General features: G+C 53.6%; 1 protein-coding gene across 2 annotated transcripts in view; it reads right to left on the bottom strand.

Moving 5' to 3' along the window:
- Window positions 1–16,160, bottom strand: part of ARHGEF39 (Rho guanine nucleotide exchange factor 39) — a 158,876-nt gene that overhangs the window by 95,743 nt on the left and 46,973 nt on the right. For both annotated transcript variants that reach the window (XM_075344125.1, XM_075344119.1), the window contains exons 3-4: window positions 12,955–13,049; window positions 7,497–7,617 (exon numbers count right to left, since the gene is read on the bottom strand). In XM_075344125.1, the coding sequence (XP_075200240.1) occupies window positions 7,497–7,617; window positions 12,955–13,049 (216 nt within the window). The remainder of the gene's footprint in view (window positions 1–7,496; window positions 7,618–12,954; window positions 13,050–16,160) is intronic.

The following is a 16,160-nucleotide window of genomic DNA, read 5'->3' on the forward strand; positions in this document are numbered from 1 at the left end:
GGCTCCGGAGACCGCTCTGAGATATCACACTGCATAGGTTCCGGAGACCGCTCTGAGATATCACACTGCATAGGCTCCGGAGACCGCTCTGACCTATCACACTGCATAGGCTCCGGAGACCGCTCTGAGATATCACACTGCATAGGCTCCGGGGACCGCTCTGAGATATCACACTGCATAGGCTCCGGACACCGCTCTAAAATAACACACTGCATAGGCTCCGGGGACCGCTCTGAGATATCACACTGCATAGGCTCCGGGGACCGCTCTGAGATATCACACTGCATAGGCTCCGGGGACCACTCTGAGATATCACACTGCATAGGCTCCGGACACCGCTCTGAGATATCACACTGCATAGGCTCCGGAGACCGCTCTGAGATATCACACTGCATAGGCTCCGGGGACCGCTCTGAGATGTCACACTGCATAGGCTCCGGACACCGCTCTGAGATATCACACTGCATAGGCTCCGGGGACCGCTCTGAGATATCACACTGCATAGGCTCCGGACACCGCTCTGAGATATCACACTGCATAGGCTCCGGAGACCGCTCTGAGATATCACACTGCATAGGCTCCGGAGACCGCTCTGAGATATCACACTGCATAGGTTCCGGAGACCGCTCTGAGATATCACACTGCATAGGCTCCGGAGACCGCTCTGAGATGTCACACTGCATAGGCTCCGGACACCGCTCTGAGATATCACACTGCATAGGCTCCGGAGACCGCTCTGAGATGTCACACTGCATAGGCTCCGGAGACCGCTCTGAGATATCACACTGCATAGGCTCCGGGGACCGCTCTGAGATATCACACTGCATAGGCTCCGGGGACCGCTCTGAGATATCACACTGCATAGGCTCCGGGGACCGCTCTGAGATATCACACTGCATAGGTTCCGGAGACCGCTCTGAGATATCACACTGCATAGGCTCCGGAGACCGCTCTGACCTATCACACTGCATAGGCTCCGGAGACTGCTCTGAGATATCACACTGCATAGGCTCCAGAGACCGCTCTGAGATATCACACTGCATAGGCTCCGGAGACTGCTCTGAGATATCACACTGCATAGGTTCCGGAGACCGCTCTGAGATATCACACTGCATAGGCTCCGGAGACCGCTCTGAGATGTCACACTGCATAGGCTCTGGGGACCGCTGTGAGATATCACACTGCATAGGTTCCGGAGACCGCTGTGAGATATCACACTGCATAGGTTCCGGAGACCGCTCTGAGATATCACACTGCATAGGCTCCGGGGACCGCTCTGAGATATCACACTACATAGGCTCCAGAGACCGCTCTGAGATATCACACTGCATAGGCTCCGGAGACCGCTCTGAGATATCACACTGCATAGGTTCCGGAGACCGCTCTGAGATATCACACTGCATAGGCTCCGGAGACCGCTCTGAGATATCACACTGCATAGGCTCCAGAGACCGCTCTGAGATATCACACTGCATAGGCTCCGGAGACCGCTCTGAGATATCACACTGCATAGGCTCCGGGGACCGCTCTGAGATATCACACTGCATAGGCTCCGGAGACCGCTCTGAGATATCACACTGCATAGGTTCCGGAGACCGCTCTGAGATATCACACTGCATAGGTTCCGGAGACCGCTCTGAGATATCACACTGCATAGGCTCCGGAGACCGCTCTGAGATATCACACTGCATAGGCTCCGGAGACCGCTCTGAGATATCACACTGCATAGGCTCCGGAGACCGCTCTGAGATATCACACTGCATAGGCTCCGGAGACCGCTCTGAGATATCACACTGCATAGGTTCCGGAGACCGCTCTGAGATATCACACTGCATAGGCTCCGGAGACCGCTCTGACCTATCACACTGCATAGGCTCCGGAGACCGCTCTGAGATATCACACTGCATAGGCTCCGGGGACCGCTCTGAGATATCACACTGCATAGGCTCCGGACACCGCTCTAAGATATCACACTGCATAGGCTCCGGGGACCGCTCTGAGATATCACACTGCATAGGCTCCGGGGACCGCTCTGAGATATCACACTGCATAGGCTCCGGGGACCACTCTGAGATATCACACTGCATAGGCTCCGGACACCGCTCTGAGATATCACACTGCATAGGCTCCGGAGACCGCTCTGAGATATCACACTGCATAGGCTCCGGGGACCGCTCTGAGATGTCACACTGCATAGGCTCCGGACACCGCTCTGAGATATCACACTGCATAGGCTCCGGGGACCGCTCTGAGATATCACACTGCATAGGCTCCGGACACCGCTCTGAGATATCACACTGCATAGGCTCCGGAGACCGCTCTGAGATATCACACTGCATAGGCTCCGGAGACCGCTCTGAGATATCACACTGCATAGGTTCCGGAGACCGCTCTGAGATATCACACTGGATAGGCTCCGGAGACCGCTCTGAGATGTCACACTGCATAGCTCCGGACACCGCTCTGAGATATCACACTGCATAGGCTCCGGAGACCGCTCTGAGATGTCACACTGCATAGGCTCCGGAGACCGCTCTGAGATATCACACTGCATAGGCTCCGGGGACCGCTCTGAGATATCACACTGCATAGGCTCCGGGGACCGCTCTGAGATATCACACTGCATAGGTTCCGGAGACCGCTCTGAGATATCACACTGCATAGGCTCCGGAGACCGCTCTGACCTATCACACTGCATAGGCTCCGGAGACTGCTCTGAGATATCACACTGCATAGGCTCCAGAGACCGCTCTGAGATATCACACTGCATAGGCTCCGGAGACTGCTCTGAGATATCACACTGCATAGGTTCCGGAGACCGCTCTGAGATATCACACTGCATAGGCTCCGGAGACCGCTCTGAGATGTCACACTGCATAGGCTCTGGGGACCGCTGTGAGATATCACACTGCATAGGTTCCGGAGACCGCTCTGAGATATCACACTGCATAGGTTCCGGAGACCGCTCTGAGATATCACACTGCATAGGCTCCAGAGACCGCTCTGAGATATCACACTGCATAGGCTCCGGAGACCGCTCTGAGATATCACACTGCATAGGTTCCGGAGACCGCTCTGAGATATCACACTGCATAGGCTCCAGAGACCGCTCTGAGATATCACACTGCATAGGCTCCGGAGACCGCTCTGAGATATCACACTGCATAGGCTCCGGGGACCGCTCTGAGATATCACACTGCATAGGCTCCGGAGACCGCTCTGAGATATCACACTGCATAGGTTCCGGAGACCGCTCTGAGATATCACACTGCATAGGCTCCGGAGACCGCTCTGAGATATCACACTGCATAGGCTCCGGAGACCGCTCTGAGATATCACACTGCATAGGTTCCGGAGACCGCTCTGAGATATCAAACTGTATAGGCTCCGGAGACCGCTCTGAGATATCACACTGCATAGGTTCCGGAGACCGCTCTGAGATATCACACTGCATAGGCTCCGGAGACCGCTCTGAGATATCACACTGCATAGGTTCCGGAGACCGCTCTGAGATATCACACTGCATAGGTTCCGGAGACCGCTCTGAGATATCACACTGCATAGGCTCCGGAGACCGCTCTGACCTATCACACTGCATAGGTTCCGGAGACCGCTCTGAGATATCACACTGCATAGGCTCTGGAGACCGCTCTGACCTATCACACTGCATAGGTTCCGGAGACCGCTCTGAGATATCACACTGCATAGGTTCCGGAGACCGCTCTGAGATATCACACTGCATAGGCTCCGGAGACCGCTCTGAGATATCACTGCATAGGCTCCGGGGACCGCTCTGAGATATCACACTGCATAGGCTCCGGAGACCGCTCTGAGATATCACACTGCATAGGTTCCGGAGACCGCTCTGAGATATCACACTGCATAGGTTCCGGAGACCGCTCTGAGATATCACACTGCATAGGCTCCGGAGACCGCTCTGAGATATCACACTGCATAGGCTCCGGAGACCGCTCTGAGATATCACACTGCATAGGTTCCGGAGACCGCTCTGAGATATCACACTGCATAGGCTCCGGAGACCGCTCTGAGATATCACACTGCATAGGTTCCGGAGACCGCTCTGAGATATCACACTGCATAGGTTCCGGAGACCGCTCTGAGATATCACACTGCATAGGTTCCGGAGACCGCTCTGAGATATCACACTGCATAGGCTCCGGGGACCGCTCTGAGATATCACACTGCATAGGCTCCGGAGACCGCTCTGAGATATCACACTGCATAGGTTCCGGAGACCGCTCTGAGATATCACACTGCATAGGCTCCGGAGACTGCTCTGAGATGTCACACTGCATAGGCTCCGGAGACCGCTCTGAGATGTCACACTGCATAGGCTCTGGGGACCGCTCTGAGATATCACACTGCATAGGCTCCGGGGACCGCTCTGAGATATCACACTGCATAGGCTCCGGGGACCGCTCTGAGATATCACACTGCATAGGCTCCGGAGACTGCTCTGAGATATCACACTGCATAGGCTCCGGAGACTGCTCTGAGATATCACACTGCATAGGCTCCGGGGACCGCTCTGAGATATCACACTGCATAGGCTCCGGAGACCGCTCGGAGATGTCACACTGCATAGGCTCCGGAGACCGCTCTGAGATATCACACTGCATAGGCTCCGGAGACCGCTCTGAGATATCACACTGCATAGGCTCCGGGGACCGCTCTGAGATATCACACTGCATAGGCTCCGGAGACCGCTCTGAGATATCACACTGCATAGGCTCCGGGGACCACTCTGAGATATCACACTGCATAGGCTCCGGAGACCGCTCTGAGATATCACACTGCATAGGCTCCGGAGACTGCTCTGAGATGTCACACTGCATAGGCTCCGGAGACCGCTGAGATATCACACTGCATAGGCTCCGGAGACCGCTCTGAGATATCACACTGAATAGGCTTCGGGGATCGCTCTGAGATATCACACTGCATAGGCTCTGGGGACCGCTCTGAGATATCACACTGCATAGGCTCCGGAGACTGCTCTGAGATATTACACTGCATAGGCTCCGGAGACCGCTCTGAGATATCACACTGCATAGGCTCCGGAGACCGCTCTGAGATATCACACTGCATAGGCTCCGGGGACCGCTCTGAGATATCACACTGCATAGGCTCCGGAGACTGCTCTGAGATATCACACTGCATAGGCTCCGGAGACTGCTCTGAGATGTCACACTGCATAGGCTCCGGAGACTGCTCTGAGATATCACACTGCATAGGCTCCGGAGACCGCTCTGAGATGTCACACTGCATAGGCTCCGGAGACCGCTCTGAGATATCACACTGCATAGGCTCCGGAGACTGCTCTGAGATATCACACTGCATAGGCTCCGGAGACCGCTCTGAGATATCACACTGCATAGGCTCCGGAGACCGCTCTGAGATATCACACTGCATAGGCTCCGGAGACTGCTCTGAGATATCACACTGCATAGGCTCCGAAGACCGCTCTGAGATATCACACTGCATAGGCTCCGGAGACTGCTCCAAGAGCGAAACCTCTGCGCGCATTGTTTTATGTTCACGCATACTTCTATCAATCTGAATGGTCAATGACATAGAGGTATCGAGACCAGAGGGGATAGGAAAGCCCACCATAACATCCTTCACAGGCTCTGCCAACCCCTTCCGAAAGAGCCGCATCATCCCACTCAGTAAGGACCGCCCACTTACGAAGCCTCTGACTGTATATCTCTACATGTTCCTGACCCTGGATCAAAGCCAATAAGGTTTTCTCGGCTTGATCAATAGCATTAGGGTCATCATATAACAACCCTAGAGCCTGAAAAAAAAATCCACATCCGCAAGAGCAGGATCTCCAAGCGCCAGGGAAAAGGCCCAATCCTGGGGGTCACCACGAGAGATAACAATCTGACCTCGCTGCCTGGAAGACCCCGAGGGCTTGGGTTTCAAGGCAAAAAATAACCTACAATTGTTATTGAAGTTCAGAAATCTAGACCGATCCGAGAATAAATCCTGTAAAGGTATTTTAGGTTCTAACGCAGGTGTCTGGGCAAGATAATCGGATATATCCTTAACCTGAGAAGTAAGCTGATCGACTCGCTCAGCTAATTGTGTGACATCTATAACAGCAGAAGATCCTCCACAGCACAAGATCCTCCACAGCACAAGATCCTCCACAGCACAAGATCCTCCACAGCCCAAGATCCTCCACAGCCCAAGATCCTCCACAGCCCAAGATCCTCCACAGCCCAAGATCCTCCACAGCACAAGATCCTCCACAGCACAAGATCATCCACAGCACAAGATCCTCCACAGCACAAGATCCTCCACAGCACAAGATCATCCACAGCACAAGATCCTCCACAGCACAAGATCCTCCACAGCACAAGATCCTCCACAGCACCCAGAGATAAAGAGGAAAAGCACACAAGAAAAAAAAAACACACTTTTTTTTCTTTTTTTTTTCCTTCTTTTGGAGTACCCTAGGTTAGGCCAGTGCTACTGTTATGATTCAGGGATCGGGGAGGATCAAATAATGCAGAATCCCAAAAGGTAACAGAGTGTCTGGACCCTTAACAGACTGCAGACCTAATCCTGACACACAACTAACAGTAGCCATGGGACGAGCCTACGATGACCTGGACGCCTCGACACAGCCAGAGAACTAAATAATCTCACAAATAGAAATATAAGAAAGCTAATCTGCCTCGGAGCAGTCCCCAAAGATAGATAGATAGCCCCCCACATGTAAACGCTATGGTGATATAGAAAAACACAATACAAAGCCAGAAAGGACAGATTTCAGCAAAGGGGAGGCCCAAACGATCTTTATAGGAAAGGATAGGAAGGAGCACTGTCTGCAACCGTAAAAACCCTAATAAACACCAGCACTTCTGATATGGAAAAATCCTGAGGTCACACAACCTCTCCCCCACTGTATCAGCACTCAGATGTTACTGGGATCCAAAAACACTAATACAGATGAGGGACTGAATTAATACCAAGCATGTCAAACACAATACCTTGAAGAATCATGGAGCATCATCTACACACAGGGAGCAGTGATGTCACCAAGAGGGACGAGGCTACACACAGGGAACAGTGATGTCACCGAGAGGGACAAGACTACACATAGGGAACAGTGATGTCACAGAGAGGGACGAGACTACACACAGGGAGCAGTGATGTCACAGAGAGAGACGAGACTACACACAGGGAACAGTGATGTCACCGAGAGGGACGAGGCTACACACAGGAAATAGTGATGTCACCGAGAGGGACGAGGCTACACACAGGCAGCAGTGTTATCAACCAGAGGGACGAGGCTACACACAGGCAGCAGTGATGTCACCAAGAGGGGCGAGGCTACAGACAGGGAACAGTGATGTCCCTTCCAGGTGAGGGTTCATTGAACAGTTTGTTTTATTCTACAATCCACAGACCGGTAATGTAATGTGAACTTTTTCTTGGTATCTTTGTATGGCAGTGTTAGAATGTACCTGTAGTGCCTGCTTTGTGGCTCCTATGCAGTCGGCGTGCTTCTTGTAGAGGTGAAGGTAATGGGAGAAGTCGTGGAATCCGGAGGACGTCATATTATGCTCCAGAGATATAAGCAGAGACCTGGAAAACACAACGTGCCCCTCACCAGTGTGATCTACCAGTATGTGACTGGTGGGTGACCCAGGCCCTCACCAGTGTGATCTACCAGTATGTGACTGGCGAGTGACCGAGCCCCTCACCAGTGTGATCTACCAGTATGTGACTGGCGAGTGACCCAGCCCCTCACCAGTGTGATCTACCAGTATGTGACTGGCGAGTGACCCAGCCCCTCACCAGTGTGATCTACCAGTATGTGACTGGTGGGTGACCCAGGCCCTCACCAGTGTGATCTACCAGTATGTGACTGGCGAGTGACCGAGCCCCTCACCAGTGTGATCTACCAGTATGTGACTGGCGAGTGACCCAGCCCCTCACCAGTGTGATCTACCAGTATGTGACTGGCGAGTGACCCAGCCCATCACCAGTGTGATCTACCAGTATGTGACTGGCGAGTGACCCAGCCCCTCACCAGTGTGATCTACCAGTATGTGACTGGCGAGTGACCCAGCCCTTCACCAGTGTGATCTACCAGTATGTGACTGGTGAGTGACCCAGCCCATCACCAGTGTGATCTACCAGTATGTGACTGGCGAGTGACCCAGCCCCTCACCAGTGTGATCTACCAGTATGTGACTGGTGAGTGACCCAGCCCATCACCAGTGTGATCTACCAGTATGTGACTGGTGAGTGACCCAGCCCATCACCAGTGTGATCTACCAGTATGTGACTGGTGAGTGACCCAGCCCTTCACCAGTGTGATCTACCAGTATGTGACTGGTGAGTGACCCAGCCCTTCACCAGTGTGATCTACCAGTATGTGACTGGTGAGTGACCCAGCCCATCACCAGTGTGATCTACCAGTATGTGACTGGCGAGTGACCCAGCCCCTCACCAGTGTGATCTACCAGTATGTGACTGGCGAGTGACCCAGCCCCTCACCAGTGTGATCTACCAGTATGTGACTGGTGAGTGACCCAGCCCATCACCAGTGTGATCTACCAGTATGTGACTGGTGATTGACCCAGCCCATCACCAGTGTGATCTACCAGTATGTGACTGGCGAGTGACCCAGCCCCTCACCAGTGTGATCTACCAGTATGTGACTGGTGAGTGACCCAGCCCATCACCAGTGTGATCTACCAGTATGTGACTGGCGAGTGACCCAGCCCCTCACCAGTGTGATCTACCAGTATGTGACTGGCGAGTGACCCAGCCCCTCACCAGTGTGATCTACCAGTATGTGACTGGTGAGTGACCCAGCCCATCACCAGTGTGATCTACCAGTATGTGACTGGTGAGTGACCCAGCCCATCACCAGTGTGATCTACCAGTATGTGACTGGTGAGTGACCCAGCCCATCACCAGTGTGATCTACCAGTATGTGACTGGTGGGTGACCCAGGCCCTCACCAGTGTGATCTACCAGTATGTGACTGGTGGGTGACCCAGGCCCTCACCAGTGTGATCTACCAGTATGTGACTGGCGAGTGACCCAGCCCTTCACCAGTGTGATCTACCAGTATGTGACTGGTGGGTGACCCAGGCCCTCACCAGTGTGATCTACCAGTATGTGGCTGGCGAGTGACCCAGCCCTTCACCAGTGTGATCTACCAGTATGTGACTGGTGAGTGACCCAGCCCTTCACCAGTGTGATCTACCAGTATGTGACTGGTGAGTGACCCAGCCCTTCACCAGTGTGATCTACCAGTATGTGACTGGTGAGTGACCCAGCCCTTCACCAGTGTGATCTACCAGTATGTGACTGGTGAGTGACCCAGCCCATCACCAGTGTGATCTACCAGTATGTGACTGGTGAGTGACCCAGGCCCTCACCAGTGTGATCTACCAGTATGTGACTGGTGAGTGACCCAGCCCTTCACCAGTGTGATCTACCAGTATGTGACTGGCGAGTGACCCAGCCCCTCACCAGTGTGATCTACCAGTATGTGACTGGCGAGTGACCCAGCCCCTCACCAGTGTGATCTACCAGTATGTGACTGGTGAGTGACCCAGCCCTTCACCAGTGTGATCTACCAGTATGTGACTGGTGAGTGACCCAGCCCATCACCAGTGTGATCTACCAGTATGTGACTGGTGAGTGACCCAGCCCTTCACCAGTGTGATCTACCAGTATGTGACTGGTGGGTGACCCAGGCCCTCACCAGTGTGATCTACCAGTATGTGACTGGTGAGTGACCCAGCCCTTCACCAGTGTGATCTACCAGTATGTGACTGGTGGGTGACCCAGGCCCTCACCAGTGTGATCTACCAGTATGTGACTGGTGGGTGACCCAGGCCCATCACCAGTGTGATCTACCAGTATGTGACTGGTGAGTGACCCAGGCCCTCACCAGTGTGATCTACCAGTATGTGACTGGTGAGTGACCCAGGCCCTCACCAGTGTGATCTACCAGTATGTGACTGGTGAGTGACCCAGCCCCTCACCAGTGTGATCTACCAGTATGTGACTGGCGAGTGACCCAGCCCCTCACCAGTGTGATCTACCAGTATGTGACTGGTGAGTGACCCAGCCCCTCACCAGTGTGATCTACCAGTATGTGACTGGCGAGTGACCCAGCCCCTCACCAGTGTGATCTACCAGTATGTGACTGGTGAGTGACCCAGCCCATCACCAGTGTGATCTACCAGTATGTGACTGGTGAGTGACCCAGCCCATCACCAGTGTGATCTACCAGTATGTGACTGGTGAGTGACCCAGCCCATCACCAGTGTGATCTACCAGTATGTGACTGGTGGGTGACCCAGGCCCTCACCAGTGTGATCTACCAGTATGTGACTGGTGGGTGACCCAGGCCCTCACCAGTGTGATCTACCAGTATGTGACTGGCGAGTGACCCAGCCCTTCACCAGTGTGATCTACCAGTATGTGACTGGTGGGTGACCCAGGCCCTCACCAGTGTGATCTACCAGTATGTGGCTGGCGAGTGACCCAGCCCTTCACCAGTGTGATCTACCAGTATGTGACTGGTGAGTGACCCAGCCCTTCACCAGTGTGATCTACCAGTATGTGACTGGTGAGTGACCCAGCCCTTCACCAGTGTGATCTACCAGTATGTGACTGGTGAGTGACCCAGCCCATCACCAGTGTGATCTACCAGTATGTGACTGGTGAGTGACCCAGGCCCTCACCAGTGTGATCTACCAGTATGTGACTGGTGAGTGACCCAGCCCTTCACCAGTGTGATCTACCAGTATGTGACTGGCGAGTGACCCAGCCCCTCACCAGTGTGATCTACCAGTATGTGACTGGCGAGTGACCCAGCCCCTCACCAGTGTGATCTACCAGTATGTGACTGGTGAGTGACCCAGCCCTTCACCAGTGTGATCTACCAGTATGTGACTGGTGAGTGACCCAGCCCATCACCAGTGTGATCTACCAGTATGTGACTGGTGAGTGACCCAGCCCTTCACCAGTGTGATCTACCAGTATGTGACTGGTGGGTGACCCAGGCCCTCACCAGTGTGATCTACCAGTATGTGACTGGTGAGTGACCCAGCCCTTCACCAGTGTGATCTACCAGTATGTGACTGGTGGGTGACCCAGGCCCTCACCAGTGTGATCTACCAGTATGTGACTGGTGGGTGACCCAGGCCCATCACCAGTGTGATCTACCAGTATGTGACTGGTGAGTGACCCAGGCCCTCACCAGTGTGATCTACCAGTATGTGACTGGTGAGTGACCCAGGCCCTCACCAGTGTGATCTACCAGTATGTGACTGGTGAGTGACCCAGCCCCTCACCAGTGTGATCTACCAGTATGTGACTGGCGAGTGACCCAGCCCCTCACCAGTGTGATCTACCAGTATGTGACTGGTGAGTGACCCAGCCCTTCACCAGTGTGATCTACCAGTATGTGACTGGTGAGTGACCCAGCCCATCACCAGTGTGATCTACCAGTATGTGACTGGTGAGTGACCCAGCCCTTCACCAGTGTGATCTACCAGTATGTGACTGGTGAGTGACCCAGCCCTTCACCAGTGTGATCTACCAGTATGTGACTGGTGGGTGACCCAGGCCCTCACCAGTGTGATCTACCAGTATGTGACTGGTGGGTGACCCAGGCCCATCACCAGTGTGATCTACCAGTATGTGACTGGTGAGTGACCCAGGCCCTCACCAGTGTGATCTACCAGTATGTGACTGGTGAGTGACCCAGGCCCTCACCAGTGTGATCTACCAGTATGTGACTGGTGAGTGACCCCGCCCATCACCAGTGTGATCTACCAGTATGTGACTGGTGAGTGACCCAGCCCATCACCAGTGTGATCTACCAGTATGTGACTGGTGAGTGACCCAGGCCCTCACCAGTGTGATCTACCAGTATGTGACTGGTGGGTGACCCAGGCCCTCACCAGTGTGATCTACCAGTATGTGACTGGTGGGTGACCCAGGTCCTCACCAGTGTGATCTACCAGTATGTGACTGGTGAGTGATCCAGCCCGTCACCAGTGTGATCTACCAGTATGTGACTGGTGGGTGACCCAGCCCATCACCAGTGTGATCTACCAGTATGTGACTGGTGAGTGACCCAGGCCCTCACCAGTGTGATCTACCAGTATATGACTGGTGGGTGACCCAGGCCCTCACCAGTGTGATCTACCAGTATGTGACTGGTGAGTGACCCAGCCCTTCACCAGTGTGATCTACCAGTATGTGGCTGGCGAGTGACCCAGCCCTTCACCAGTGTGATCTACCAGTATGTGACTGGTGAGTGACCCAGGCCCTCACCAGTGTGATCTACCAGTATGTGACGGGCGAGTGACCCAGCCCATCACCAGTGTGATCTACCAGTATGTGACTGGTGAGTGACCCAGGCCCTCACCAGTGTGATCTACCAGTATGTGACTGGTGAGTGACCCAGGCCCTCACCAGTGTGATCTACCAGTATGTGACGGGCGAGTGACCCAGCCCATCACCAGTGTGATCTACCAGTATGTGACTGGTGAGTGACCCAGGCCCTCACCAGTGTGATCTACCAGTATGTGACTGGTGGGTGACCCAGGCCCTCACCAGTGTGATCTACCAGTATGTGACTGGTGGGTGACCCAGGCCCTCACCAGTGTGATCTACCAGTATGTGACTGGTGAGTGATCCAGCCCCTCACCAGTGTGATCTACCAGTATGTGACTGGTGGGTGACCCAGGCCCTCACCAGTGTGATCTACCAGTATGTGACTGGTGGGTGACCCAGGTCCTCACCAGTGTGATCTACCAGTATGTGACTGGTGAGTGATCCAGCCCCTCACCAGTGTGATCTACCAGTATGTGACTGGTGGGTGACCCAGGCCCTCACCACAATCATACGTATTGTCCCCCCATATGTCACCACTCATCTCACCTGTTGACCTTCACTATACTGGGGATTGTGCCGCAGATTCCTTCCTGAGCGAGCTTCATATGACCACAGCGAGCTCTGAAGACTTCATCATAGAACTGGGGGAGACAAGAAGATTATAACAGTCCGTAGATGATAGGAGGGCCGATATCAGTCACATATGTAATGTCTGAAGGGTATATCAGTGCTGGAGCGTTATAAGAGGGGCTGATATCAGTTACATATGGTGTAATGTCTTTAGTTTATTGTGCAGATACGGGGGTTAGTGGGTGCTCTCGTCCGCTGGCCCGGCCGCCTCTAGAAAGACGGCATAGACCAGGGCTCATCCCAACTGAACGCCCGACCTCCTTACCTGTGAGCAGAACACTACTCAGACAACACAGGGTGAGGGAATCACAATAATTAGACTTTATAGGATCCGCAACAGTCAAAGGCAAATAACACAAAACCATGAAAATCACAGGCAACAGAGCTTCACCCTTCCGCTGGCTCACCACGGAGTAGACTATTCGTGCCATCAGAGTTTCCAGGGCCACATACCCCAAACCAGCCGCACCTTGCTTTTGGCAGGCATCCATCGAGAACAGGATAGTGACAAGCGTAGGAAGCTTCAGGAGCACAGCCACGTCAGTAGCCTGATAACCGAATCATCCCCAACCTTGGTTTCTTCCAGCTGAATCCTAGAATCCTCGGCGGTGCTCCTGCACAATATAATCCAGTTTCAGATTCCCTAGCCGGCGCTGAAGTGCCTAGGCCGGGTAATCGACTTCCAACTGGGATCGAAACTCCTAGGTTGTAGCCATGTAGCAAAAGAACAACCTCGTGAATCCAACAGTGCCTTTTTATATGTCTCGGGCACTCATCCCAGGGAATGTGGTCTCACCAGATTGGTGGAATAAGGGAGTTATATCAGTATTAGCATTATAATTATTATTATAGCGCCATTTTTTACATGGCACTTTACATGTGAAAAAGGGTCACACATAATAGGGACAAGTAACACAATGATGAACAATACAAGTGTACAATGTATGTAAAGCGCTGTGGAATCAACAGCGCTATATAAATGAATAAATATTATTATGTTATTACAAGGCACAGGAGGAGAGAGGACACTACTCCCAAGGGCTCACAGTCTACAAGGGATGGGTGAGGATACAGGAGGAAAGGGGACCCTAGCCGCAAGGGCTCACAGTCTACATGAGGAGAGAGGACCCTGCCCACGAAGGCTCACAGTCTACATGAGGAGAGAGGACCTTGCCCACGAGGGCTCAGTCTACAGGAGGAGAGAGGACCCTGCCCGCGAGGGCTCACAGTCTACAAGAGGAGAGAGGACCCTGCCCGCGAGGGCTTACAATCTACAGGAGGAGAGAGGATCCTGCCCGTAAGGGCTCACAATCTACAGGAGGAGAGGGGACCCTGCCCACGAGGGCTCACAGTCTACAGGAGGAGAGAGGACCCTGCCCGCGAGGGCTCACAGTGTACAGGAAGAGAGAGGATCCTGCCGGCAAGGGTTCACAGTCTACAGGAGGAGAGAGGACCCTGCCCGCGAGGGCTTACAATCTACAGGAGGAGAGAGGATCCTGCCCGTAAGGGCTCACAATCTACAGGAGGAGAGGGGACCCTGCCCGCGAGGGCTCACAGTCTACAGGAGGAGAGAGGACCCTGCCCGCGAGGGCTCACAGTCTACAGGAAGAGAGAGGATCCTGCCGGCAAGGGCTCACAGTCTACAGGAGGAGAGAGGACCCTGCCCGCGAGGGCTCACAGTGTACAGGAAGAGAGAGGATCCTGCCGGCAAGGGCTCACAGTCTACAGGAGGAGAGAGGACCCTGCCCGCGAGGGCTCACAGTGTACAGGAAGAGAGAGGATCCTGCCGGCAAGGGCTCACAGTCTACAGGAGGAGAGAGGACCCTGCCCGCGAGGGCTTACAATCTACAGGAGGAGAGAGGATCCTGCCCGTAAGGGCTCACAATCTACAGGAGGAGAGGGGACCCTGCCCGCGAGGGCTCACAGTCTACAGGAGGAGAGAGGACCCTGCCCGCGAGGGCTCACAGTCTACAGGAAGAGAGAGGATCCTGCCGGCAAGGGCTCACAGTCTACAGGAGGAGAGAGGACCCTGCCCGCGAGGGCTTACAATCTACAGGAGGAGAGAGGATCCTGCCCGTAAGGGCTCACAATCTACAGGAGGAGAGGGGACCCTGCCCGCGAGGGCTCACAGTCTACAGGAGGAGAGAGGACCCTGCCCGCGAGGGCTCACAGTCTACAGGAAGAGAGAGGATCCTGCCGGCAAGGGCTCACAGTCTACGAGAGGAGAGAGTACCCTGCCCGCGAGGGCTCACAGTGTACAGGAGGAGAGCGGATCCTGCCGGCAAGGAATCACAGTCTACAGGAGGAGAGAGGACCCTTCCTGCGAGGGCTCACAGTCTACAAGGGATGGGTGAGGGTACAGTAGGTTAGGGTGGAGATGGTCGTGCGGTGCTATGGTGCACTGAGGGTTACTGCAGGTTGTGGGCTTGTTGGAAGAGGTGGGTCTTCTGGTTCCTTCTGAAGGTTTCCTTGGTAGGCGAGAGTCTGATGTGTTGGGCTAGAGTTACAAAAAGTATGAGGAAGAATATGAGGCATGGGAGAAATCTTGGATGTGATGGTGGGAAGAGGAGATGAGAGGGGAGCAGAGGAGGAGATCTTGTGAGGATCTGAGGTTACGTGCAGGTGAGTACCGGGAGACTAGGTCACAGATGTCCAGTAGTGTTCAAAACATTAGCAGTCCAATATAACTAGCCAGATAATTCACTGTTTTTGTTATAAATTATACCACCACATGTCAGACAATTTACCAGTTGGTGAAGTAGATTCTTAGAAACCCCCAGACTCGGCATTGAGGGTCTGCAGGTTTTTGAGTTTGTGTATTGGAATAATTAATTGTTCAGAATAATCGCAGTGTGGAGTTACATTACTGGTGTCAATCATTCTGTGAAGAAACCAGTGTGAATCAGGTGGCCCTTAGTCAAGGCTGAAGCCGGCACATGTTGTACCCGCATTTCTCCTTGAAAGCCTGAGAAATATGGGTCGTTCGAGACCTTGTTCAGAGGAACAGCGTACATTTGCAGACAATGATCGGCTGTTCAGCTAAAATGATCTCCAATACTGTACAACGGAAAGCAAAAACAGGGAGATGTGGAAGAAAATGGAAGACGACCATTCTACTGGAT

Source organism: Anomaloglossus baeobatrachus, chromosome 1 (genome assembly GCF_048569485.1).
Source record: "Anomaloglossus baeobatrachus isolate aAnoBae1 chromosome 1, aAnoBae1.hap1, whole genome shotgun sequence".
NCBI classification, from domain to species: Eukaryota; Metazoa; Chordata; class Amphibia; order Anura; family Aromobatidae; genus Anomaloglossus; species Anomaloglossus baeobatrachus.